This window comes from Zootoca vivipara, chromosome 9 (assembly GCF_963506605.1).
Source record: "Zootoca vivipara chromosome 9, rZooViv1.1, whole genome shotgun sequence".
NCBI lineage: Eukaryota > Metazoa > Chordata > Lepidosauria > Squamata > Lacertidae > Zootoca > Zootoca vivipara.
The window spans coordinates 56,225,239-56,245,141 of record NC_083284.1 but is presented as its reverse complement, the minus strand read 5'-3'; the positions used below and the strand labels follow the sequence as shown (position 1 = coordinate 56,245,141).

The window sequence follows — 19,903 nt, the reverse complement described above, 5'->3', positions numbered from 1 at the left end:
TATTGGGCCCATTTTTATTACTATTTCCTAACTGGACTTTATGAAAACACAAAAATACATAGCATAGTAACAAACAAAAACAATACCGTCCTAGTTTAAAAGGCCATAGATTGCTTAATTAGCCAAAGGCCTGGGAGAAGGAGGTGGTTTTTGCCTGGTGCCTAAAGATATGTAACGGCATCAGGCAAGCCTCCCTGGAGAGAGCATTCCAAAAATAGGGAGCCCCCCCAGAAAATGCACATTAACTTTGATGCAGGTGGCACTGTGGGTTAAACCACAGAGCCTAGGGCTTGCTGATCAGAAGGTCGGCGGTTCGAATCCCTGCGATGGGGTGCACTCCCATTGCTCGGTCCCAGCTCCTGCCAACCTAGCAGTTCAAAAGCACGTCAAAGTGCAAGTAGATAATAGGGACCACTACAGCGGGAAGGTAAACGGCGTTTCCGTGTGCTGCTCTGGTTCGCCAGAAGCGGCTTTGTCATGCTGGCCACATGACCTGGAAGCTGTATGCTGGCTCCCTCGGCCAATAATGCGAGATGAGCGCCGCAACCCCAGAGTTGGTCATGACTGGACCTAATGGTCAGGGGTCCATTTACCTTTACCTAAGCCCCGATTAAGTGACAAATGTGTCTGGAGTGAGCAGTTTTGATCAAATTACGGGCAACGGAATAGCTATGCTTTGACCTTGAAATATGCACTGCCTCTTTGCAAACAGCAATTGGTTTCAAGGGCAGGTACCGGTACTTACCACTGGGCAACCTCAGAGATGACCATATATCCTGAGCACCCCAGTCGGCCGAGAGTGGAGGACAGTTTACAACAGGATATGCTGTGTTTCCAGACATCACGGGTCCCAGACCATTGCTTCTGCCAGCTACTGCTACAAACACTGTAGGAATTCCATCACCTAATAATTGATACAAAAAATACTTAGCATCAAATACTATGCATGCCTTCCTTTATCCTCTTCCCAGGAAAACTGTTCTTATGAGAATAGAAATAATCTCCTGTTTGTTATAGTCAAGAGATAGACTGAAATCAGTGCATTTAAGTAACTTAAGTCCACTGATTTCAATGGGTCTAAGCTAAATAACAATGACCATCACTCTAGGTTTAAACAAAATCAGTTTTACCTTCATATTCAGCTTTGATCCTAAGTGTCTCATCTGGTCCTTTGTGAGCAGAGGTCACTCGTAATTCACAAGGAATGCCAAAGTTTCCACAAGCCTTTTTTATTTTTTCGCAGTGGGCAAGATCTGAAGTGGATCCCATTAGCACAACCACTCTGCCTTGGCTCTGTGGTTTCAACAAAAGCTAGCAGAAAGGAAAGTCAAAGGACAATTTTAAGTATTTGCATGAGAGGCAACGAGAATTACCTGTCTCATGCAGGCTGGTGCCAATACCTCCACTCTTTCAGCCACCCATTCAAAGTTCCTCTTCACCATCTGCAGAGCTTCAGGAGTCACTTCTTTGAGGTCGCGGTAAGACTAAAAGAAACAGAAAACAAAATGCATTCCACTGGTTACAGCATCTGACTATGAAGGCAAGCCAAGTTGAGTCTTAATTCAATTGAGGTGCTAAGAAACAACCCAGTTTCACATAATCACAGTAGTGCGTTTTATTTATCATTGGTAAATTTGAATAAAAAAAAACACCAATCAAATGAATTCCATACATTTAAAAATTATTTTCATATTTATTTCACTATTAAAAAAATCAATTACTCACATGGGATTGATAATAGCATTATTTTATTAGTTACATGAGGGTCATTTGGATATTTTTTATAACAAATTATGAAAATTACATTTGAATGTGTGGAATTCATGACATTATGATTATTTTAAGCTATGCTCCCAACAATCAGCAGCCAATTATGCACACACACACACCCAGATCTTGTACCCAAGGTTGGGTCACTAGGTACGAAGGTAAGAAGAGTTGAAATTTAAAACCTCAGTGGATTTAAAAGCTGGGGCTGGGGTGAGCATCCTATTCTGCTTGTAACAGGTGCCAGAGAGAATAAAGACGTTTCTCAACACAGCAAGAATAAAAGTTTTCAAAGACGGTGCCAAAACACAAATTACCACCTTGCTGTACAACACCAAGCAGAGGATTTTCAATTATTGTGAGAATAGAGGTTCATGGTGCCTTCACTCTCCTTTCTCCCTTTAAATACTTTTGGAAGACAAGTGTCTAGTGTACAGTTTCAGTGGCACAGCTCTGCCCCATGGAGGAGGCTATGTACATTCTGGCCCCGTGCTAAGTACATAGCACTCTCTTTATAATGTGCCATACAGGTCAAAGCTTAAGGTGGCCCCTTCACTATACAGTGGTACCTCGGTTCTCAAACGCCTTGGTACTCAAACAACTTGGAACCCAGACACTGCAAACCTGGAAGTAAGTGTTCCTTTGAGAACTGTTTTCGGAAGCCGAACTTGCTCCATAACAGTGTTATGCTTCTGATTTGAGTGCCACGCTTCCGTTTTGAGTGTTATGCTGAGGTCTGTCTGTTTTTGCGATTTATTTTGAGTTTTTGTGGCTTTTTGTTTTGTTTTGACTGTGTGGAACCCAGTTCAGCTACTGATTGATTGTGTGACTGCAGTACATTGTTTATTGCTTTCATTTTATGGATCAATGGTCTCATTAGATAGTAAAATTCATGTTAAATTGCTGTTTTAAGGGTTGTTTTTAAAAGTCTGGAACGGATTAATCCATTTTGCATTACTTTCTATGGGAAAGTGCGCCTTGGTTTTGGAATACTTTGGTTTTAGAACAGACTTCCGGAACGGATTAAGTTTGAGAACCAAGGTACCACTGTGGTTAAGGCAACCCAGGCTATGAAGCTGCAAGCACAGAGTTTCTGCAGCAGTAGTAGAAGAGCAAAAGATAGGAGCTCAGAATACTGGCTTAAAAAAAAACACACAAAAAAAACCATAAGCATAGAATTACCTGCTTGTCTTTCTGCTGTTTTCTGTCTCCAGATGGCCACAATCGCCAAGAATCATTATCAATGACATCAGCAAGAACAATCTCTTTTGTGGCTACATTCACACCAAACTCAACCTAATAATATCCCAAAGGAAGGTGGGGAAAAGTTGAAGTTAGCTAATTTATTGTTGCTTTCAAATTGACACACACTTTTAAAAGATCACTTTATTATACCTTCATGTCCACTAAAGTACAGTTCAGGGGCTGCCATGCTTTTTCAAGTATTTCAAAAATGGCTCGAGTAGACTGGGCCATAATGTCAACTTCAGTCTGCCCAATTTCAAGGCCGGCAAACTTGAACTTAACTTCAATGAGTTGCTCTTCAGACCACTGTGGATCATTGGCTGCATCATCCTGATAAAACAAACAGTGCATTTTATTTAGAACAGCTTCGCATTTTCACCAGGCACCCAGTTCAAAAAAGCACACCATCACTTTCGGGGGGAAAGAACTGGAAATTTTTGGAATGTGTTATTGGCTCAAGTACATCGTTTTTACTTGATGCATCAACTCACTACTTTTGAAAAAGTTGGTATCTCTGTGTTAGTTTTTGTTATGTGAATGGTGCCACTATGCAAAACTGGACCATGCATATTCCATGCGAGTCACATGAGCACTCCCTCCCCCCCCCAAAAAAATCCAGGATGTCCCAGTCAACAGGTATGTGCCATGGACCCCCTGGGTGGGCTACGCGGATCCCTGAGGTCCACGCAGTACCAGAATTACGTATAAGCTAAACAAGCTATAGCTTAGGGCCCAACTCTCTTGGCCCCCTCCCCCCAAAAAATTAAAAGGAAATAAACGATGTAAATTTCCAAAATATAAAATAAAAATAAAATAAAATAAAACCTACATACAGCAACAGTGTTTTGTGTTGTGTAGGCTCCTATGCTGTAAGTAATGGGCCCCGCCTGCTAGCCTGCTCCCTAAAATATCACTGGTTTGCTCATTTCTATATATAGGGTGCCTACATTCTGCATGTGCAAATGGCTTTAGATACCTATTAAGTCCATAAATAGCAGTTCGAAAGCACGTTAAAATGCAAGTAGATAAATAGGAACCGCTACAGCGGGAAGGTAAACGGCGTTTCCATGTGCTGCTCTGGTTTGCCAGAAGCGGCTTTGTCATGCTGGCCACATGACCTGGAAGCTGTACGCCGGCTCCCTCGGCCAATAATGCGAGATGAGCGCGCAACCCCAGAGTCGGTCACGACTGGACCTAATGGTCAGGGGTCCCTTTACCTTTAAGTCCATAAATTACCATATAGCATATATTCAACGCTAAAAACAGTGACAATTTGTTGTTGACAAAGGACAGCTGGGCATATAAAGGGCCCCATTACCTTCAGTAGCTTAGGGCCTCATCACACCTAAACCCGGCCCTGCAAGGACCACCAATTTTTTACTATATTACTGGTTTTAACATATTACTAAAGTGGAATGACTTCAGTCGTTCCCAAAAGTCTATTAGAATCAGCTGATGTCTGGTATCCCATGACCACCACCACACCCAAGCCATATCTACATTACCCACCTTATAAAACATCTCAATCTTAGGTGGGTTAAAGCGGTAGCCTTCCTCAACGCCAGGGTTTCTCTTCAGGAAAGAACCTGTAGCAATTCTTCTGCAAACCCATTCAATTGGAATCATTTCACAGTGAGCAGCGATGAATGCCGTGTCACTATGTTTCCTCACAAAAGCAGTTTTAATTCCTGAAAAGGGAATTAAACAACTCATTAGTCCTATGACTGAAACATGCTTCTAAACCAAGAACGGTGTGTGTGTGTGGGGGGGGGGGGAGAACCATAATCTATACGCCTATAACACAGAAAATACATTTCAAGAGTTTGGCACAGCAATCTTGACCTGCGCAAAATTGACGGGTGAAGCATACAGAAATAAGCAATGTTAGGAGACAAATACTATAGATATAAGAAGCAAATAGCAGCTGGGGGGGATACACAACTTGGAGCAGGAAAAGAAAAGTTACTTTCCCCCTTTAATCTTTGCTATGTCTGGAGTACAGTTATGGATGGTTCGAAGCCAAGGAGGTTTTACAGTGCAGCAAGCCCAAGCATATTAGTTTAGAAGCCCATCCCGGGCTTCCGGGTTCAGCGCCAGCGTCGATCGGCGGGGTTTCGTCTCGTCTCCGAGACGGCCCGTCTCTGCTAGGAGTGGGGAGGGCAGCGAGAGCAACGCTGCGCCCCTTAGAACCTCGGGAAGGGCGTCCCGAGGGCAATTTGCTCGGCACAGACCCAATCCGGACTCCCCAACTCTTCGGTTAGCTCTAATAAGAGCTCCGGAGCGAGGAGGGTAGAAGTCGCGGGGGCCATTTTGAGCGGCAACGTTATTCTAGCAGGGAGAAGCTTCAAGCCGAAGGCGGAGAGCGCTGGATTCTTCCGAAAATAAAACGATTGGAAAAGACTGTAAGTAACCTCACGATTTGGATTATAAAACAATTTGGTCTGGGAGAGAGGGGAGAAAAGAGGAAGCCACCCCCCCCCCCACGGCAACAAAGAGACAGTAAATAGAAACCCGAAGCCATAAACAGAAGATTTGTAATTCAAAAGGATCCCTCAAAGGCATCAAAGAGAATATCCCCTTTGATGCAGGGTGAAAAGGGGAGAGAGACTGTGGTTTATGACTGCCCTGCAGCAATGAGGTAAAGCCTAAGAAAAACCTTTCTTTCCCTCGGGAGCCGGCAGCCTAGGCAATTCAGTGAGTTGATCAGGATTTATAAGTCAAATTTTACTTCACTTTGTGTTTCTGGACTTTGTGGAATTTCTTTTTTGGCTTAAGTGCTTGTGAAATGTGAGTTCGAACTTTATTGTTAACAAGACTTGAAGAATGCAGCCAGCTTGTTAAAATGGAGTCGAGAAAATAAACTGTGATCATATTCCACCCCACGTGATAAGTTTTGACCTTGGCAGGACTGAAATATGTCAACAAAAAAGTGTTCCCCTGAGTTCCAGCGGTCTGTTTTGACCTTAATGTGGGAAACAAGAATAGAGTTATGTCAAGAGGAGACACGACGACAGGAGTTACAGCAGAAATTTCAGGAGGTGATGGCGGAATATGATTTTCTAGGAGATGAAGCTTTTGACACTGAAAAAGAGCAATGTGAGAATGACAATGATGGGGAAGGAAAAGATGAAGATGAGGACTGTGATGATTCAACACAAAATGAAACACACCATGAAAAAAATGATGACTCTACTCTACAAAAAGTTGGATGGAGTGCCCTGCCTTTGAGGGGGGCACGATTGGTATTATTGGAACTCCAGAACGCCCACAGGGAAGAAGGAAAAAATATGCAGAGAAGAGAAGAAATTCAGGGGTCCTGTATGGTGACCTGGATGGCAAGAGACTGTAAACAGGGGGTGGGGTGAAGGGAAAGTGATGTTGTGATTATAAGGATGGATTAACAGGTTTATAACTGGTCTGCTGATTTTGGAATTTGCTGGATTGGGGGGGGTGGAGCCGGTAATCGGGGATGTAAGGTTAAATTGAGAATAGTTATAGTTTTAAAAGTGAATGGATTTTGGAAAATGTGAAAATATGGAGGCTTATAGAGGGAGAAAAAAAAAATTAGGCACGGGAAGAGAAAATGGGAGTTTGAATTTTCAGTGATTTGAATATTAGATGAAAATGTTAACAATTGATTTATAAGTTGTATAAGATACAAAGGTGTATTTTTATAAAGTAAGAAACTGTTGCAGATGATAAAAAAGGGATGAAAACCGGGGAAGGGGGGGAGGGGAAGCCCATAAAATATGGTTTTTCAACTATGAATGCAAGAAAAATTTTTCTGTTTTGTATTGTTTTTTTCTTTTTCTTTTTTTTCTTCGCCCTTTCTTTTTCCCCTTTTTTTCCTATATCTATTTTTCTCTTTTTTTGGTATAACAATAGATGGTTGGATGGATGTCCTCCTGCGTACTGCCCTGGTTTGCTGGAGCTCCCTGGTGGCAGGGGGGAGCTTTGGGGTCAGGGGAGGGGGAGGAGGACAGAAATCCAAGCATAAAATGGACCATTTCTGACTGTTCACAAACATGGGATACTTCTGTGGCAGGGGAGGACCCATGTGGGTGGGTAGGAAGGAGGTGGAAAAGGGGTTTAAGTATGTACCGTTTTTTTGTTTTTTTGTATTTTGTAAAATTAATAAAAAGTATGTTAAAAAAAAAAAAAGTTTAGAAGCCCATCCCATTGTGTCCGTGAGCTTTACTTCCACATGCATAGGATTTCAGTCTCAGCATTCCATGCAAGTTAATACAAGATGTTTGGCAACTACTATGGCTCTCTGAACTCAAACCTGTTAGTTGCTGTCAAGGACCAGGTAGCAGGAGAATATTATGGATCTTTGAGAAGGAGCAGGTAGTATAGTAAATAAACCTTTAGAGCTGGTATAGATATCAGTTGGCGGAAACTGCAGGAGGGGAGAAAACTCATGTCCTGCTTGCAAGTTTCCCATAGGCATCTAGTTGGCCACTGTGAGAACAGGATGCAAGACTAGATGGACCATTGGCCTAGTTCATCCAGCTCTTATTAGGTTTTAATATTCTTTGTGGAAGAGTGGGGGGAAAGGTTAAATGACATAGTTTACACAGCAATCTCTTCCCAAAAGGCATACCATCACATATTCTGGCAGCGCAGCATTAAGTTCAGCTTGGGAATCTGCAGCACTAATCTGGAAGAGATACAGACGTTCTCGCCTCCAAAAAGGTAGGCAATGTTTAAACCAGCAAAGTTTCAATGGTTCAGGGGGGGTTCACTTTGAAACAGGAGAAAGGGCTCTAAACGAGTTAATTTTTAAACCAAAGAGCTTGCTCAATACCGCCATTTCCTCATAGCACACTGGCCTGAAGCAAGTTTGAAAAGCTCATTCTAATATAATGATGCAAGTTTTATTAGAACTTTTGAATAACCTATAGTTTGCAAGGGCTATTCTTTATCCTACAGACTTTAATGTACAAAGGTTGTAATACCAGGCTACTGGCCCATGACTGCAATCATGGCCCACATTCTTCAGAATAATCCACACAGAGAGATAAGGCATAAGGAGACTGATAACACTCACATATGCCACAGAAATTTGCCTGTGCAATGGGATCTTCAGTTTCTTTTCTCGCTCCTAAAATCTGCCCCAGAGCCTCCATCAACCCTTCAGATTGGGGTGGGGGGGGGGGTACACCAGGTGGTGGGAGAAGCCTTGCTGTGCTAGTGGATATTCAACTGCACTGGCATTTGGTCTCATCTGAAGTGTAGTAGCTGGGGAGTCCCTGGTTCAACTCTCACCTCAAGCCACAAACTCACTAGGTAGCTTTAAAATACTTCCCCCCCAGCCTCTGCTATCTCCCCATTAGCGATATTTGGATAATACCAGGATACCTTCTATGGCATTTGTAAGACTTAATGTATGTGAACTACCGTAGTTTGAATGCTCAAAATGTAGTATGAATACATTTAGGGTTGCATCTATTTTGAACAGACAATGCGGAATGCTTTCAAATGCTTAAAATTCATTTGGTCACAAATAAGGTGCAAATACATGCTAAAGCAGGCATCCCCAAACTGCGGCCCTCCAGATGTTTTGGCCTACAACTCCCATGATCCCTAGCTAACAGGACCAGTGGTCAGGGATTATGGGAATTGTAGTCCAAAACATCTGGAGGGCCGAAGTTTGGGGATGCCTCTGCTAAAGCCTACTGCCTGAACAAGGCCTTTAAATGTTATCAGTGGTACTGGAGGACACAGGCATTCCATGTAACGTATGTGTAAGGAATGAGTAGCTTTATCATTTTTTACATGGGTGATTTCCCCCAGAAATGTGGTGTTGCAATCTTGAGAATGCATCCCCTGTGGTCAAAATAGTACCTACTTAACACATACTAGATTCCATATTACCAGGTGGACAGTGTATTCATAAGTTGCAAAGCGATGTAACCTCATAGTGACCGGTTATGGTTTTATTGCTTTAAATTGTTTTGTCAGTAAGTGGTTTCCCCCAATGCAGCTCCATAATTTCCACCACTTACCAGCCTCCTGCAGCAACTGAAACACACAGCTTGTTGTTGTATTTGAGATTGCTGCCTTCCCTTCCATGAGATCCTTTCTAGCTGCATTTCCGGCTGTTATCTGGTCTTTCGATTGAAGCAGAACACATCCCGGGAGATTTGGCAATTCATAGACTTCTTTTGTTTTTCCCTCATTTATTTTTTTGCCAAGTTTAAGTTCTGGAGGAGGATGGAAAAATAAAGTTTTAATTGTTAAGTTCTGAAAGCAGCTTTGCAATCCAATTAGGAAACCTAGCAACTTCATCTTGGAACCCTATTGCATGGTTGTTGTTTTTTTCCAGAAGTAATTTGCACTGTATTCAGTGGATCTTACTGTGAGGTAAACCTCAGTCTCTCCACAAAAGCAGATGCAAATCAGATGGTAAGGATCCCAGTTCAACTAATATGCATGCAACTTTCACTGTAAGGCTAGTTGCATTCACATTTCCAGATACACAGTATTCAAAATGATAAAAGAGACAAATCTATGAAAACTTCAATGGAGCAAAACCTTGGCAGAACTTGCTTATAACCCTACAACCGAACATCAGATGTAATTCTGAAGATGGTCCAGAAACTGCAATTAGTTCAAAATATGGCTGCAAGGGTGTTAGCTGCTACTGGGTGTTACAGCCACATTGTATGTGTGGTTTGCAAACTACACTGGTTCCCAGTTTATTTCCAGACTCGCTTCTGGAAATAAAGTTAGAGATTGAATAGGCCCTTTAGATTTTCTTGCTGTCTGACATACAGAGGATGGCTGCAGAGAAAAGGACCTACTTGCTGATTAAAACCCTCATTATGAAATGCTCTCCCTGGGGGACCTACTTTGATGTCATTTCAGCACCAGAGGCCTTTTATATTACCAGGTTTTTAATACTTTTTTAAAAAAAATCATTTGTACATTCCTTTTATTCTTACTGTTTGTTTCTGTTCCTGATGCCTGCTTTTTTACTATTAATTTAACATTAGCTTTATTCCAATTTTAACTTTTCATCTACACTAGGAACCTTCAGAAGGATGCAGTATAAATCCCTTAAACCAGGCTTCCTCAACCTCGACCCTCCAGATGTTTTTGGCCTACATCTCCTAGGATCCCTAGCTAGCAGGACCAGTGGTCAGGGATGATGGGAATTGTAGTCTCAAAACCTCTGGAGAGCCAAGGTTGAGGAAGCATGCCTTAAACCAAATTACGGTATATTGTACAATAGAAACTTCATTCTTCACGTGTGGATCCTATAAATTGTACTGTTTAAAGTCTTAACCTGTATATTAAGGTATTTCTATAGCTCTGTTAGAATAGTTAATGCTTTGATAATATAAATGTTTTAAGATATTTGTATTGATCTAGCATATTTTCTTTTAATTGTTGAATGGTTTTGTGTACATTGCGGCAGCCTTTGGCTATGTGCAATAAAACTGACCGACTGACACGTGTGGATCCTTACATAGTCCATTAAAACTTGGCTGGCTGGAACTCAGGGCATGAACTCAGGGAATTTGAGGCAGACACTCAAATTCCAGTCATATCTATGAAAACGCCCAAGGGCATTTTAACCTGCACCTCCTGCACAGAAAGCATGCAGAGGATCTCATGCAACACTACATGCATCAAAATAACTGCATGCACTCCTTGTTTTATAGCAAATTTCAACTGCTTGCCCAGCACACACAGACTGTGAACACAATATGAGGCATGTGAAATCAACACAATTGCATGTGTTGTTTCTTATACAAAGGAACTGGGGGGGGGGGAGCACTGGATTATTCACCTTAGTCCTCAGTAGAGCTAGATAAGCACAACTGAAGTGAAATCTGACTAAGCAACATAAAACTTTTGAAACTCCCTTTCTCAAGCAGCAGATCTGTACAGTGCCCACAGAAGAATCTTAGGAGAAAATGTCCTCCATGCAACAGGAATCTGCCTATAGGTATAACGCATATTAAGGCTGCGTACCAGTTTCCCCCCGCAAAAAACTTTTGAAACAAAGCCCGGGGAGTACCGAAGACACGATTCCCCTACAATCTACATGGGGAGGGGGGATACAATTCTACTACGCAGGCAGGTCCGTCCCTGGCGAGGGGCAACTGGTGGACGCCGCCGCCAGCTCTTTCCCTCCGGCAGCACGGGCGAAGCGACTCACCTGAGCGTATGGGAGGCATCGCACAGACCGCCTGGGACGCCTAGGATAGAACAAAACCAAGTTAGCAACGCGCGAGGACAAGCGCAGCACGAGAGGGAAGCGACCCGAAAAAGAAGCGCGCGACATTCCGAGTCCGGAGGCACTTTTGGGGCTGCGTAAGAAGGTGGGGGGGGGAGGACAGCGGAAGGGGGCGGCCAAGGGGGGCGGGGCGCGGCTGCAGAAACCCAACGCTTCCATCTCATTGGAAAGGGAAGGGGTTGGGCCACCTAAAACTCTCCGCCGGGGCCACATCCTGCCTTCCAGCCCCCTTTCCTCCACCCATGGGATGTTTTTAACACACACCCCCACGACCCTTTGGTACCGCTTCTCCAATCTGAGGCGAGCGCCCGCCAACGCCCCCTTCCCCCGCCTCGCGCTCCGTGGCGCGAAAACCGAAGTCCCCTCCCCATCCCTTTATTCCCTTTAACTCCGTTTCCGAAAGGGGGGGGGGGAAACGCCTTCCGCCGCGCGCAAAGCCCAGCTTCGAGCTCCCTCCGCCCTCCGCGGTGTCTTCATCACTTTGGCCACCCGGAGCCCCTGGGCAAAACTCGCCCTCAGAAGCGCGTGCGCGCGCCGAGAGTGGAAAACAAAGTAAACTTGTGTGGGAAGAGAGAAAGAGTGAGAGGGCGCTAACTTGTGTCCACAGACAGATGCAAAGTAGCCCCCCACACACGGAAAGGCGACCTCTCTTGCTCTGCTCTGGGGTGGGAAAACCAACACCACCACGCGGGCGCGCGGAGCAGCCCCTAGGCGGGGAATTCCCCCCCCCCAGCCCCTTCCCTTCGTAATGTATGCATGTAAATGAGGCGGGCGCGAGGGGTGGGCACGGAGAGGAACTTGCGCCTCTGAGGCCGCCTCCTCCTTCCCCCCCTCCCCCCAAACCTAGGAGGCGGCGGCGGCGGCAGGAGGCAGCAGCGGCAATAACAGAAGCAGCTGCGCTGACGACAACACGTGTTCGCTCGGGCACCATGGAATTCGAGGAGCTGGGGATTCGGGAGGAGTGCGGCGTGTTCGGGTGCATCGCCTCCGGCATGTGGCCCACGGAGCTGGACGTGCCCCATGTGATCACGTTGGGGCTGGTGGGGCTGCAGCACAGGTAGGGTACACGGCGTGGCGGGGGGGCTGGCGGTCTGGGGAAGCGGGGGGGAGGGTGGGTTGCTTGGAAGGCCTGGGCGCAGGTTGTGGGGGCTCGATGCACCCTGTTAGGGCAAGCTCCCTATAAAGGCAACTGTTGCATGCAGCCGCGCGCCAGTCCTGTATACAACTGCTTGGGGAGAAAGTGCATTTAAACCGGTGGGAGCGGGATTGGGGTTTTGGGGTTGTGCATTCCTAGGATCGGGCTGCGCCGAGAGGCAGTAAAGAAGCGCACAGCCGTGTCCCACCTCATGCACGCGTATGCTGAGTGGAATTGATTTCTTGGATTTTGCCTTTGTAAATGTATGCAGGATTGCATCCTACGGCCCTCGAGGGCTTTTTGCTGCAGTTCCCTATATTTAAGTCCGGTAGTTGCAGGTAAGTTTAACACTGCAGCGGTATGCAAAACCAGGGCTGGCATCAAACTTGCACAGCATCCAGATTCTAATTATTGTCATAGAACCGTGTGAACTCCCATTATATCCTGCCACAAACTCTATTGTTTCGCCTAAGCACTTGGAACAGCTTAATTTCCTGCTTGGCTAATGCATGCTAGAGCAAAAGCAGTCTTGTTTATCTCGAAAACGTGTTATCTGCCCTGCATATGTAAATGTTTTTACATATGCAGGGCAGGAACTATGCAGAATGCATGATTGTTGCTGTGAACACACCGTGCATTTAAAGCCCATTGCTTCCCCCAAACACGCCTGGAAACTCCGATTTACCCCCTCGCAGAACTACAGTCTCCAGCACCCTTAACAAGCCACAGTCCCCAAAATTCTCAGAGCTGCAAATCCTGGAGTAATTTAACAATCAACCCCTCTTTTGAGGGAACTCTGGAAATTGTAGCTCTGTGAGGGGATTTGGGGGGCAGGCGGTCTCTTAACTCTCAGCCTCCTTAATAAACTACAGGTTCTAGAATTCTTGGGGAGGGGAGAGCCATGACTGTTTATTATAAAGTGGTATAGAATTTTAAATGCAGGGTGTGACTGTAGCCCAATTGCTGCTCATGGGAAATTAGAGGGGTGCGAAGAGAGATAAAACTGTAGCCACAGTAGCTCCAACTCTTCCCTCAAGAAGTACCCATTTAATTAGGCACTACACTTCCAATGTGCTGATCATATCTGACAATGGCTCGTAAGGTTCTGAGCACCTGAACACTGCAATCTTATGCACATTTGCTGGGAAGCAAATTCTAGGAAAGTCAGCAGGACTTGACTTTTGAGTACAGGTAAATGTGCACAGGACTGCACTGCACATCTCTGCTTGGGGCTTGCTTTGTCATCAAAATACTCGCTAAACATTGGCTTGCCTAATCTGGCCAAATATGACCAAACACCCTGAAAATAATAATGGCACACACCACAGTGGTAAAAATAGAACAATATAATAGTTCATTTTGTGTATGCGCTAATTTTACCCTAAAACTGGAGGTGAGCTGCATCCCTCTACTGATAAACCCTACCCCTACATATGAGGGATGTGGGTGGCGCTGTGGTCTAAACCACAGAGCCTAGGGCTTGCCGATCAGAAGGTCGGCAGTTCAAATCCCCACAACGGGCAGAGCTCCCGTTGTTCGGTCCCAGTTCCTGCCCACCTGGCAGTTTGAAAGCACGTCAAGTGCAAGTAGATAAATAGGTACTGGCGGGAAGGTAAACGGCGTTTCCGTGCACTGCTCTGGTTCGCCAGAAGCGGCTTATTCATGTTGGCCACATGACCCGGAAGCTGTGGTCAGCCTATAGAGCGAGATGAGCACCGCAACCCCAGAGTCGTCCACGACTGGACCTAACGGTCAGGGGTACCTTTACCTTTGCCCCTACATATAGATCACACTTCCATAGCTGCCCGACCTTTCCCCCTCTTTTCTGACTTGTCAGTCCTTAATATCTCTTCATACTTGTGCATGGACCATTTAATGTGCCGTGGTACCCTGGGGTGCCTTGAATGATAGTCAGGTGTCACGGGCAACATTGGCCTCTGTCCCTCTTTCCCTTCTTTCTCTGCCCAGAAGACTCCCAAGTAGAGGGGAGAAGAGAGGAGGCTGAGGGAACAGTCACAAGGAAGGGTGTTTGAAAAAGGGTGAGAGGCTGCCAACTCTGCAGGCAAGGGGTGACATAACATGGGTGCTGCAGAAAGAATGTAGTTGGTTAAGGGAGCCGTGGACTCAAAAAGGTTGAAAACGTCTGTAGTAGAGTATATATCAACTTGACAAAGTAAAGTATCCTTGGATGCATTCACACATTACGCTAAATCATAGATCAGTACCACTTGCACAAGAAACACTAGCTTGGTTTGTGTGATGCAGTAAGCCAAGCTTTAGTTTAGCAAGAGCATGTGGACTCCTAGAGAGGAGCTCACAGACACTTTGCTCCACAGTCCTCTTTGCTGCTGTCTTGCACTAGGCCAAGGTTTAGTTTAGCATGCACACCATCCAAACAAGGGACTCATGGTTAAGCTCTGTTCCCCAACCACAAACTGGTTAGCGTTAGCCATGGTTCAGGATAACAAAATACTTTCAAACAGTGGTTAGTGATCCTGGCTTGTTTCAGTTTCCTAAACCATAAATTACCTTGGCCGTAGTTCTTGGCTTGAACATTATGGTCTGGTTTAAATGATCGTTCCATGATTTTTAAAGCCAAGAACAAGTATTGAAGCAGACAGCCCATCCCCTTACTTTAGCACTTCATTTATGGTTTGCATTAAGCCAGAATTCCCTGTTAGCCCAACCTGGGGAATTCTGACTTTAGCATCAGTAAACAGACCAGGAATACAAACCATCCTGGTGATGCAAGTCAGAAGCAAAACACCAAAGAGGTGCAGAAGGGCCTTATCATTTTAGCAGCGCTTGCCCTTGGCCCCCAATGCTCATTCCAGGTTTCACAAACAAGAAGAGGCACCTGGGGCTTGTGCTCGCAACACAAGGCTTGTGCTCGCAACACTAAACTGTGACTTTGTATTACATATGAATAATCAGGCCAATACGCTTGCATAGTTTTAGACATCGAGACATTTCGTTTTTAGCAACAACATATGCTTGCTTCATATGTGACTTGAGCAGAGAAATGAAAGGCGATGGCCCCGTTGCATCTAATTTGGCCCTTTTGAATGAAGTCAGGGTGCAATTTGGAGAAAGACCTCTTAAAATCAAGCTGCAAATGATCTGTTGTATATGTTGCTGTTTCACACAAAATGGCACCAGTTCTGCCATAAATCATATGATTAGACTGGAGATAGTGAAATGCAAGGGGGGGGGGGACTTTGAAGGCATCTAATTTGAGAAAGGCACATTAAAAATAATGGTTGCTTAAGTGTCCATAAACTTTTACATATGGGATGGCATAGGTTTCAGTCTCATGAAGTGAGTGAATAGGCCTTTCAGCCAACAACAGTGTCTGATTAGGAAATCCTTCCTAAAAATAATACAATACTTGAAGTTTGGTATGTTAGTGACCTTCGGAAACATTTCCACAATTAGTGTTTGGCTTCACCATGTACCTTATAACGGGAGCAGAAGCTTTTCTGGAGGTGGGGGCACATCTTAACGGTGTTTTCTTTTTGGGCAAGTCCTAAAGTTTTGTGTTGAGGCCAATTTCTACAAAAAATGTCACAGGTCTCAACCATGTACTGGCAATAACCGATTTATGTGCATCCAATCTATGCATGACTGTGCATGCGCGCATAGGCCAGAAAATGAGGTGGGGTGGGCTTATGCACAGTCCGTCAATGTGCATGGTGACCCAGAATGCAACTCCCATGCAAACAGGGAGTTGCCTGTACATTAGGATGCAACTCAACATACTTGAGGAGTTCTTGGAGGTACGCTAAAGCCTAAATACTAATAACGTCCTTTATAGGACTCATGCTTCATGTGTTCATATACAAAAGCTGTTGCAATGCCTGAAACATACATACTTCATCTGCTATGCAAAACCGCCACAAGCTATTGATCTATCAAATCTAGCCTTTTTGTTACTTGCAAACACGAGATAGGGTTGGTTAGTTATAAAACCTGTTACAAAACTAGGCTGTCCAACAAAGAAAGAAGACTGAGCAATATTATGAATATCTTGATCCAGTCACTTAATCCATGTTAATTAATAAAAGTTGGGTGGGGTGTGGGGTGGGGAGACGTCATGTGAGTCCTTGACCCAAGCTGTTCTGCAGCATGCCTTTTGGAACAAGCTTTCGGTTTGTTAATTTTTTTCCAACCGACGCTCCATTTTGGCAAGAATGAGATGTCCACAGACTATGGGAGTTTCTGAACACATTCCACTTACTCCCAATCAGAACATTTGCGAGGCTGCCTCCCAATCTGAACATCTGGCAGCCAGCATGCATGGTAACATTTTAATGGAACAGCCATGAGTTTTGTTACAAGGAAAAAGGAGGGAAGCGGTGCCCTCACAGTTTGCATTAACCACTGTTGCAAAATAATAATAATACGGTAATTCTCAGGGTGTGTGTTTTTATATATATATGTTTTGGCCCTTTTTGCTTTATGTCATTGTAGAGTAAAGAGATACTTCATTTCAAAAGATAAGATTTCTTGTGCTTTCAGAAAATGTGCTTTATCAGTTCATTTCTGGAGAATAAAAATCCTCACCTGACCTCGCCTACATAAGTTTTAAGGTCCTTGGGGAAATGGCTACAATTTTTTCCTTTTGCCTGAAATTTTACAGGGTCATTTTTGACATTAAGGGTGGTGTCCAGGATTTAAGTCCCAAGCACTGCAACATTTCCTTGTAGTGGAGTCGCTCCACCCCATTTTGGTTGTCCTTTTCTGAACCTTTTCCAACTCTACAATATCTGTTTTGAAGTGAAGAAACCAGAACTGGACACAGTATTCCAAATGCAGCCACACCATAGATTTGTATAATGGCATGATATCAGCAGTTTTCAATTACTTTCCTAATTATCCCTAACATGGAATTTGCCTTTTTCAAAGCTGCAGCACATTGGGTTGACATCTTCATAGAGCTGTCCCCTATGACCCCAAGGTCTCATTCCTGGTCAGGCCCTGCCAGTTCAGACCCCCCCCCCACAAGCGTATATGTGAAATAAAAGATTGCCCTAATGTGCATTGCTTTAAACTTGCTTCCATTGAATTGCGTTTTCTGTTTTACCACCTACTGAGGAGAAGATACTGTCCGAGACCTTTGAATTACTGTAGAATGGGAAATTTTACTAAAGGATTAAGTTTCATACCATATAATGGAAAGTGGGGTGCTGGAAACAAATTTAGACATGCATGGGCTTCTGACAAACTAAAGTATTTGACATTTCAGGAATGCAAAGCACAGAGCAGTTTTGTTGTGATAGCTTGTATAATTAACAGCAAAACCAACAGTTCACTGGCAGCTTAAAGATTACAAAACTATTGTGGCACAAGTGACTGTGAAGTTGAACTGGCTTTGTCAAATGTGGGTTTTTTTTGTGTGTTTTCTGATCCATGAAAGGTTCTGCCAGGATTCTGTGTTAATTCCTTATTTAAACAACAGACTAGCACAATTTACAACTCTGGGGAAAAAACTACAGGAGAAAGCAGGGATTTCTTCATTTTTATGAATTTTCTATGCAATTAAGTTTGTTGATCTGGCCAATAATTTCACTGTTTCTCTGGCAGCAGGTGTGTGTGTGTGGTTTTGGATCATTGGCTACTAGCTTTTCACTGATGTCAACCAAGAGTCGCTTTACTTCTAAGCATCTTTTACCAGCTGTGCAAAAGCTGGGACTGTTTCTGGATCAGAACTTGACCACAGCAGTCAAGCATTGGTGACTTAAAGATTTGATCAATGCAATGCACTCTATGTGGGGCTCCCCTTCCTCTTGATCCAGAGGCTGCAGTTAGTGCAGAATGCTGCAGCACAGTTGGTGACAGGAGTGAGACCATGTCAGTATACAGCACCTTTGCTGGAGATCTGCACTCATTCCAAATCTGTTCCTGGGCCAAGTTCAGCTCTTGGTATATAATTCCCCTAACAGCTTGGGACCAATTGACTGGCAGGATCGCCTTACATCACACGTGCCCTCTTAATGGTTTTGATGTGTAGACCCACCACTGTTACAAATGCCACATAATACTTGTTCCCCACTTATAAGAAATCATTCTTTTAGTGTAAAAGGTAAAGGTAAAGGGACCCCTGCCCGTAGGTCCAGTCGCAGATGACTTGGGTTGCGGTGCTCATCTCGCTTTACTAGCCAAGGGAACCAGCATACAGCTTCCGGGTCATGTGGCCATCATGACAAGGCCGCTTCTGGCGAACCAGAGCAGCGCACGGAAACGCCATTTACCTTCCCGCCAGAGCGGTTCCCATTTATCTACTTGCACTTTGATGTGCTTTCAAACTGCTAGGTTGGCAGGAGCTGGGACCGAGCAAGCAGCGGGGATTCAAACCACTTCACTGTATTCTTTTTGGCATGTTCTTTAAATGTTTTTATTGTTTCCAACTGTTCGCTATTTGCAACACTAATGTTTCTAGTAAACTGCTTAGAGAGGTTTTGTTAGCGTCAAGCAGTATGCAACTTTTTAAAAAACCAAACATGTTTATGGGGGGGAGCGGAATTAAACCAACCTGTTGCACTGCAGGGATGCTGCTATTCATCTGTGTTCTGCTGGTATCTTGCATTTCTTCCTGCTTGTAAAATCTCTCTAGAAGCATCCTTCGGCTCTTGATTACAGTATGCATGCTGTCAGACACACTTTGCGACTGGATGGTTAAGTTATCAGAAACACTTTTCTTAAACTGAATGGGTGAGGGTTCTATAAAAGGGGGGAAAAGCAATTTAAAAGATTAGTGACGAGGTGACCCTACCTTAGCTCATTTGAATCTAGCATGCGTCAATAGTCAAGCCATGAGGACCAATGGAATGATGTATTTGTTAAACTTGCTAGAGTGTGAACAGTAACATTTATTTATCACAGTGTATCCTTCCATTCCTCAAAGGAGCTCATAGAGGTAGGTACTGTACATGGGATACTTTTGTGAGTGGGATCTTCAACGAAAGGTTGCCATGTGGACTGCTCATGTACAAAGTGCCTGCCAGCCATAGCCCTTCCATTCCCCTTCTCCCCAGTTATCTGTTTCTTCCCCCCACTGGCCAGAAATCTGTGGCCATGAACATGCTCAGTTCTCCTTGGGTTATGTTGGGGTTATGTTTTTTGTTATATATATATATATATATATATATATATATATATATATATATATATATATATAGATTGTACTTCTGCAAACTTTGGGATTTTATGTTGGTATGCCGTTGTCTTTTTGAGCTTGCTTGTTAATGAGTTAGTTGCATCATTGATGTAAATCACTGCTGCTTATATAGCTTCATGGCTGCGTTTGCATGTAACGCTAAATCGTGGTTTTCCGTGCTATGTGCATGAGTGCCAATGAGTCCAAGCAAAGTACTGGGCTCACACATTACACCCAATGCATTTCCTCCCAATGCAGCAAAGAGGTAGATTTCTGCTGACTTTATTTGAAGATTCATGTCTTAACATTATGGACCCGGCTGTGTAAGGTGAGGAAGAGGGAGTGTGCAAGC

The 19,903-nt window shown here is 44.2% G+C and overlaps 2 protein-coding genes across 3 annotated transcripts in view; one reads left to right on the top strand and one right to left on the bottom strand.

The window, feature by feature from the left end:
* Positions 1-19,903, bottom strand: part of PAICS (phosphoribosylaminoimidazole carboxylase and phosphoribosylaminoimidazolesuccinocarboxamide synthase) — a 72,453-nt gene that overhangs the window by 2,310 nt on the left and 50,240 nt on the right. Inside the window, exons 2-11 of one of the 2 annotated variants that reach the window (XM_060278814.1) lie at positions 18,924-19,115; positions 18,702-18,718; positions 11,183-11,213; positions 9,021-9,218; positions 4,522-4,700; positions 3,163-3,342; positions 2,950-3,063; positions 1,401-1,484; positions 1,131-1,311; positions 746-904 (exon numbers count right to left, since the gene is read on the bottom strand). In XM_060278814.1, the coding sequence (XP_060134797.1) occupies positions 746-904; positions 1,131-1,311; positions 1,401-1,484; positions 2,950-3,063; positions 3,163-3,342; positions 4,522-4,700; positions 9,021-9,218; positions 11,183-11,213; positions 18,702-18,718; positions 18,924-19,115 (1,335 nt within the window). Of the gene's footprint in view, positions 1-745; positions 905-1,130; positions 1,312-1,400; positions 1,485-2,949; positions 3,064-3,162; positions 3,343-4,521; positions 4,701-9,020; positions 9,219-11,182; positions 11,223-18,701; positions 18,719-18,923; positions 19,116-19,903 lie in introns of both variants that reach the window. The other variant, XM_060278813.1, reaches the window with a different exon arrangement.
* Positions 12,097-19,903, top strand: part of PPAT (phosphoribosyl pyrophosphate amidotransferase) — a 77,613-nt gene continuing 69,806 nt past the window's right edge. Inside the window, exon 1 of the mRNA XM_035112602.2 lies at positions 12,097-12,317. Coding sequence (XP_034968493.1) covers positions 12,190-12,317 — 128 coding nt within the window. The 5' untranslated portion in view covers positions 12,097-12,189. The remainder of the gene's footprint in view (positions 12,318-19,903) is intronic.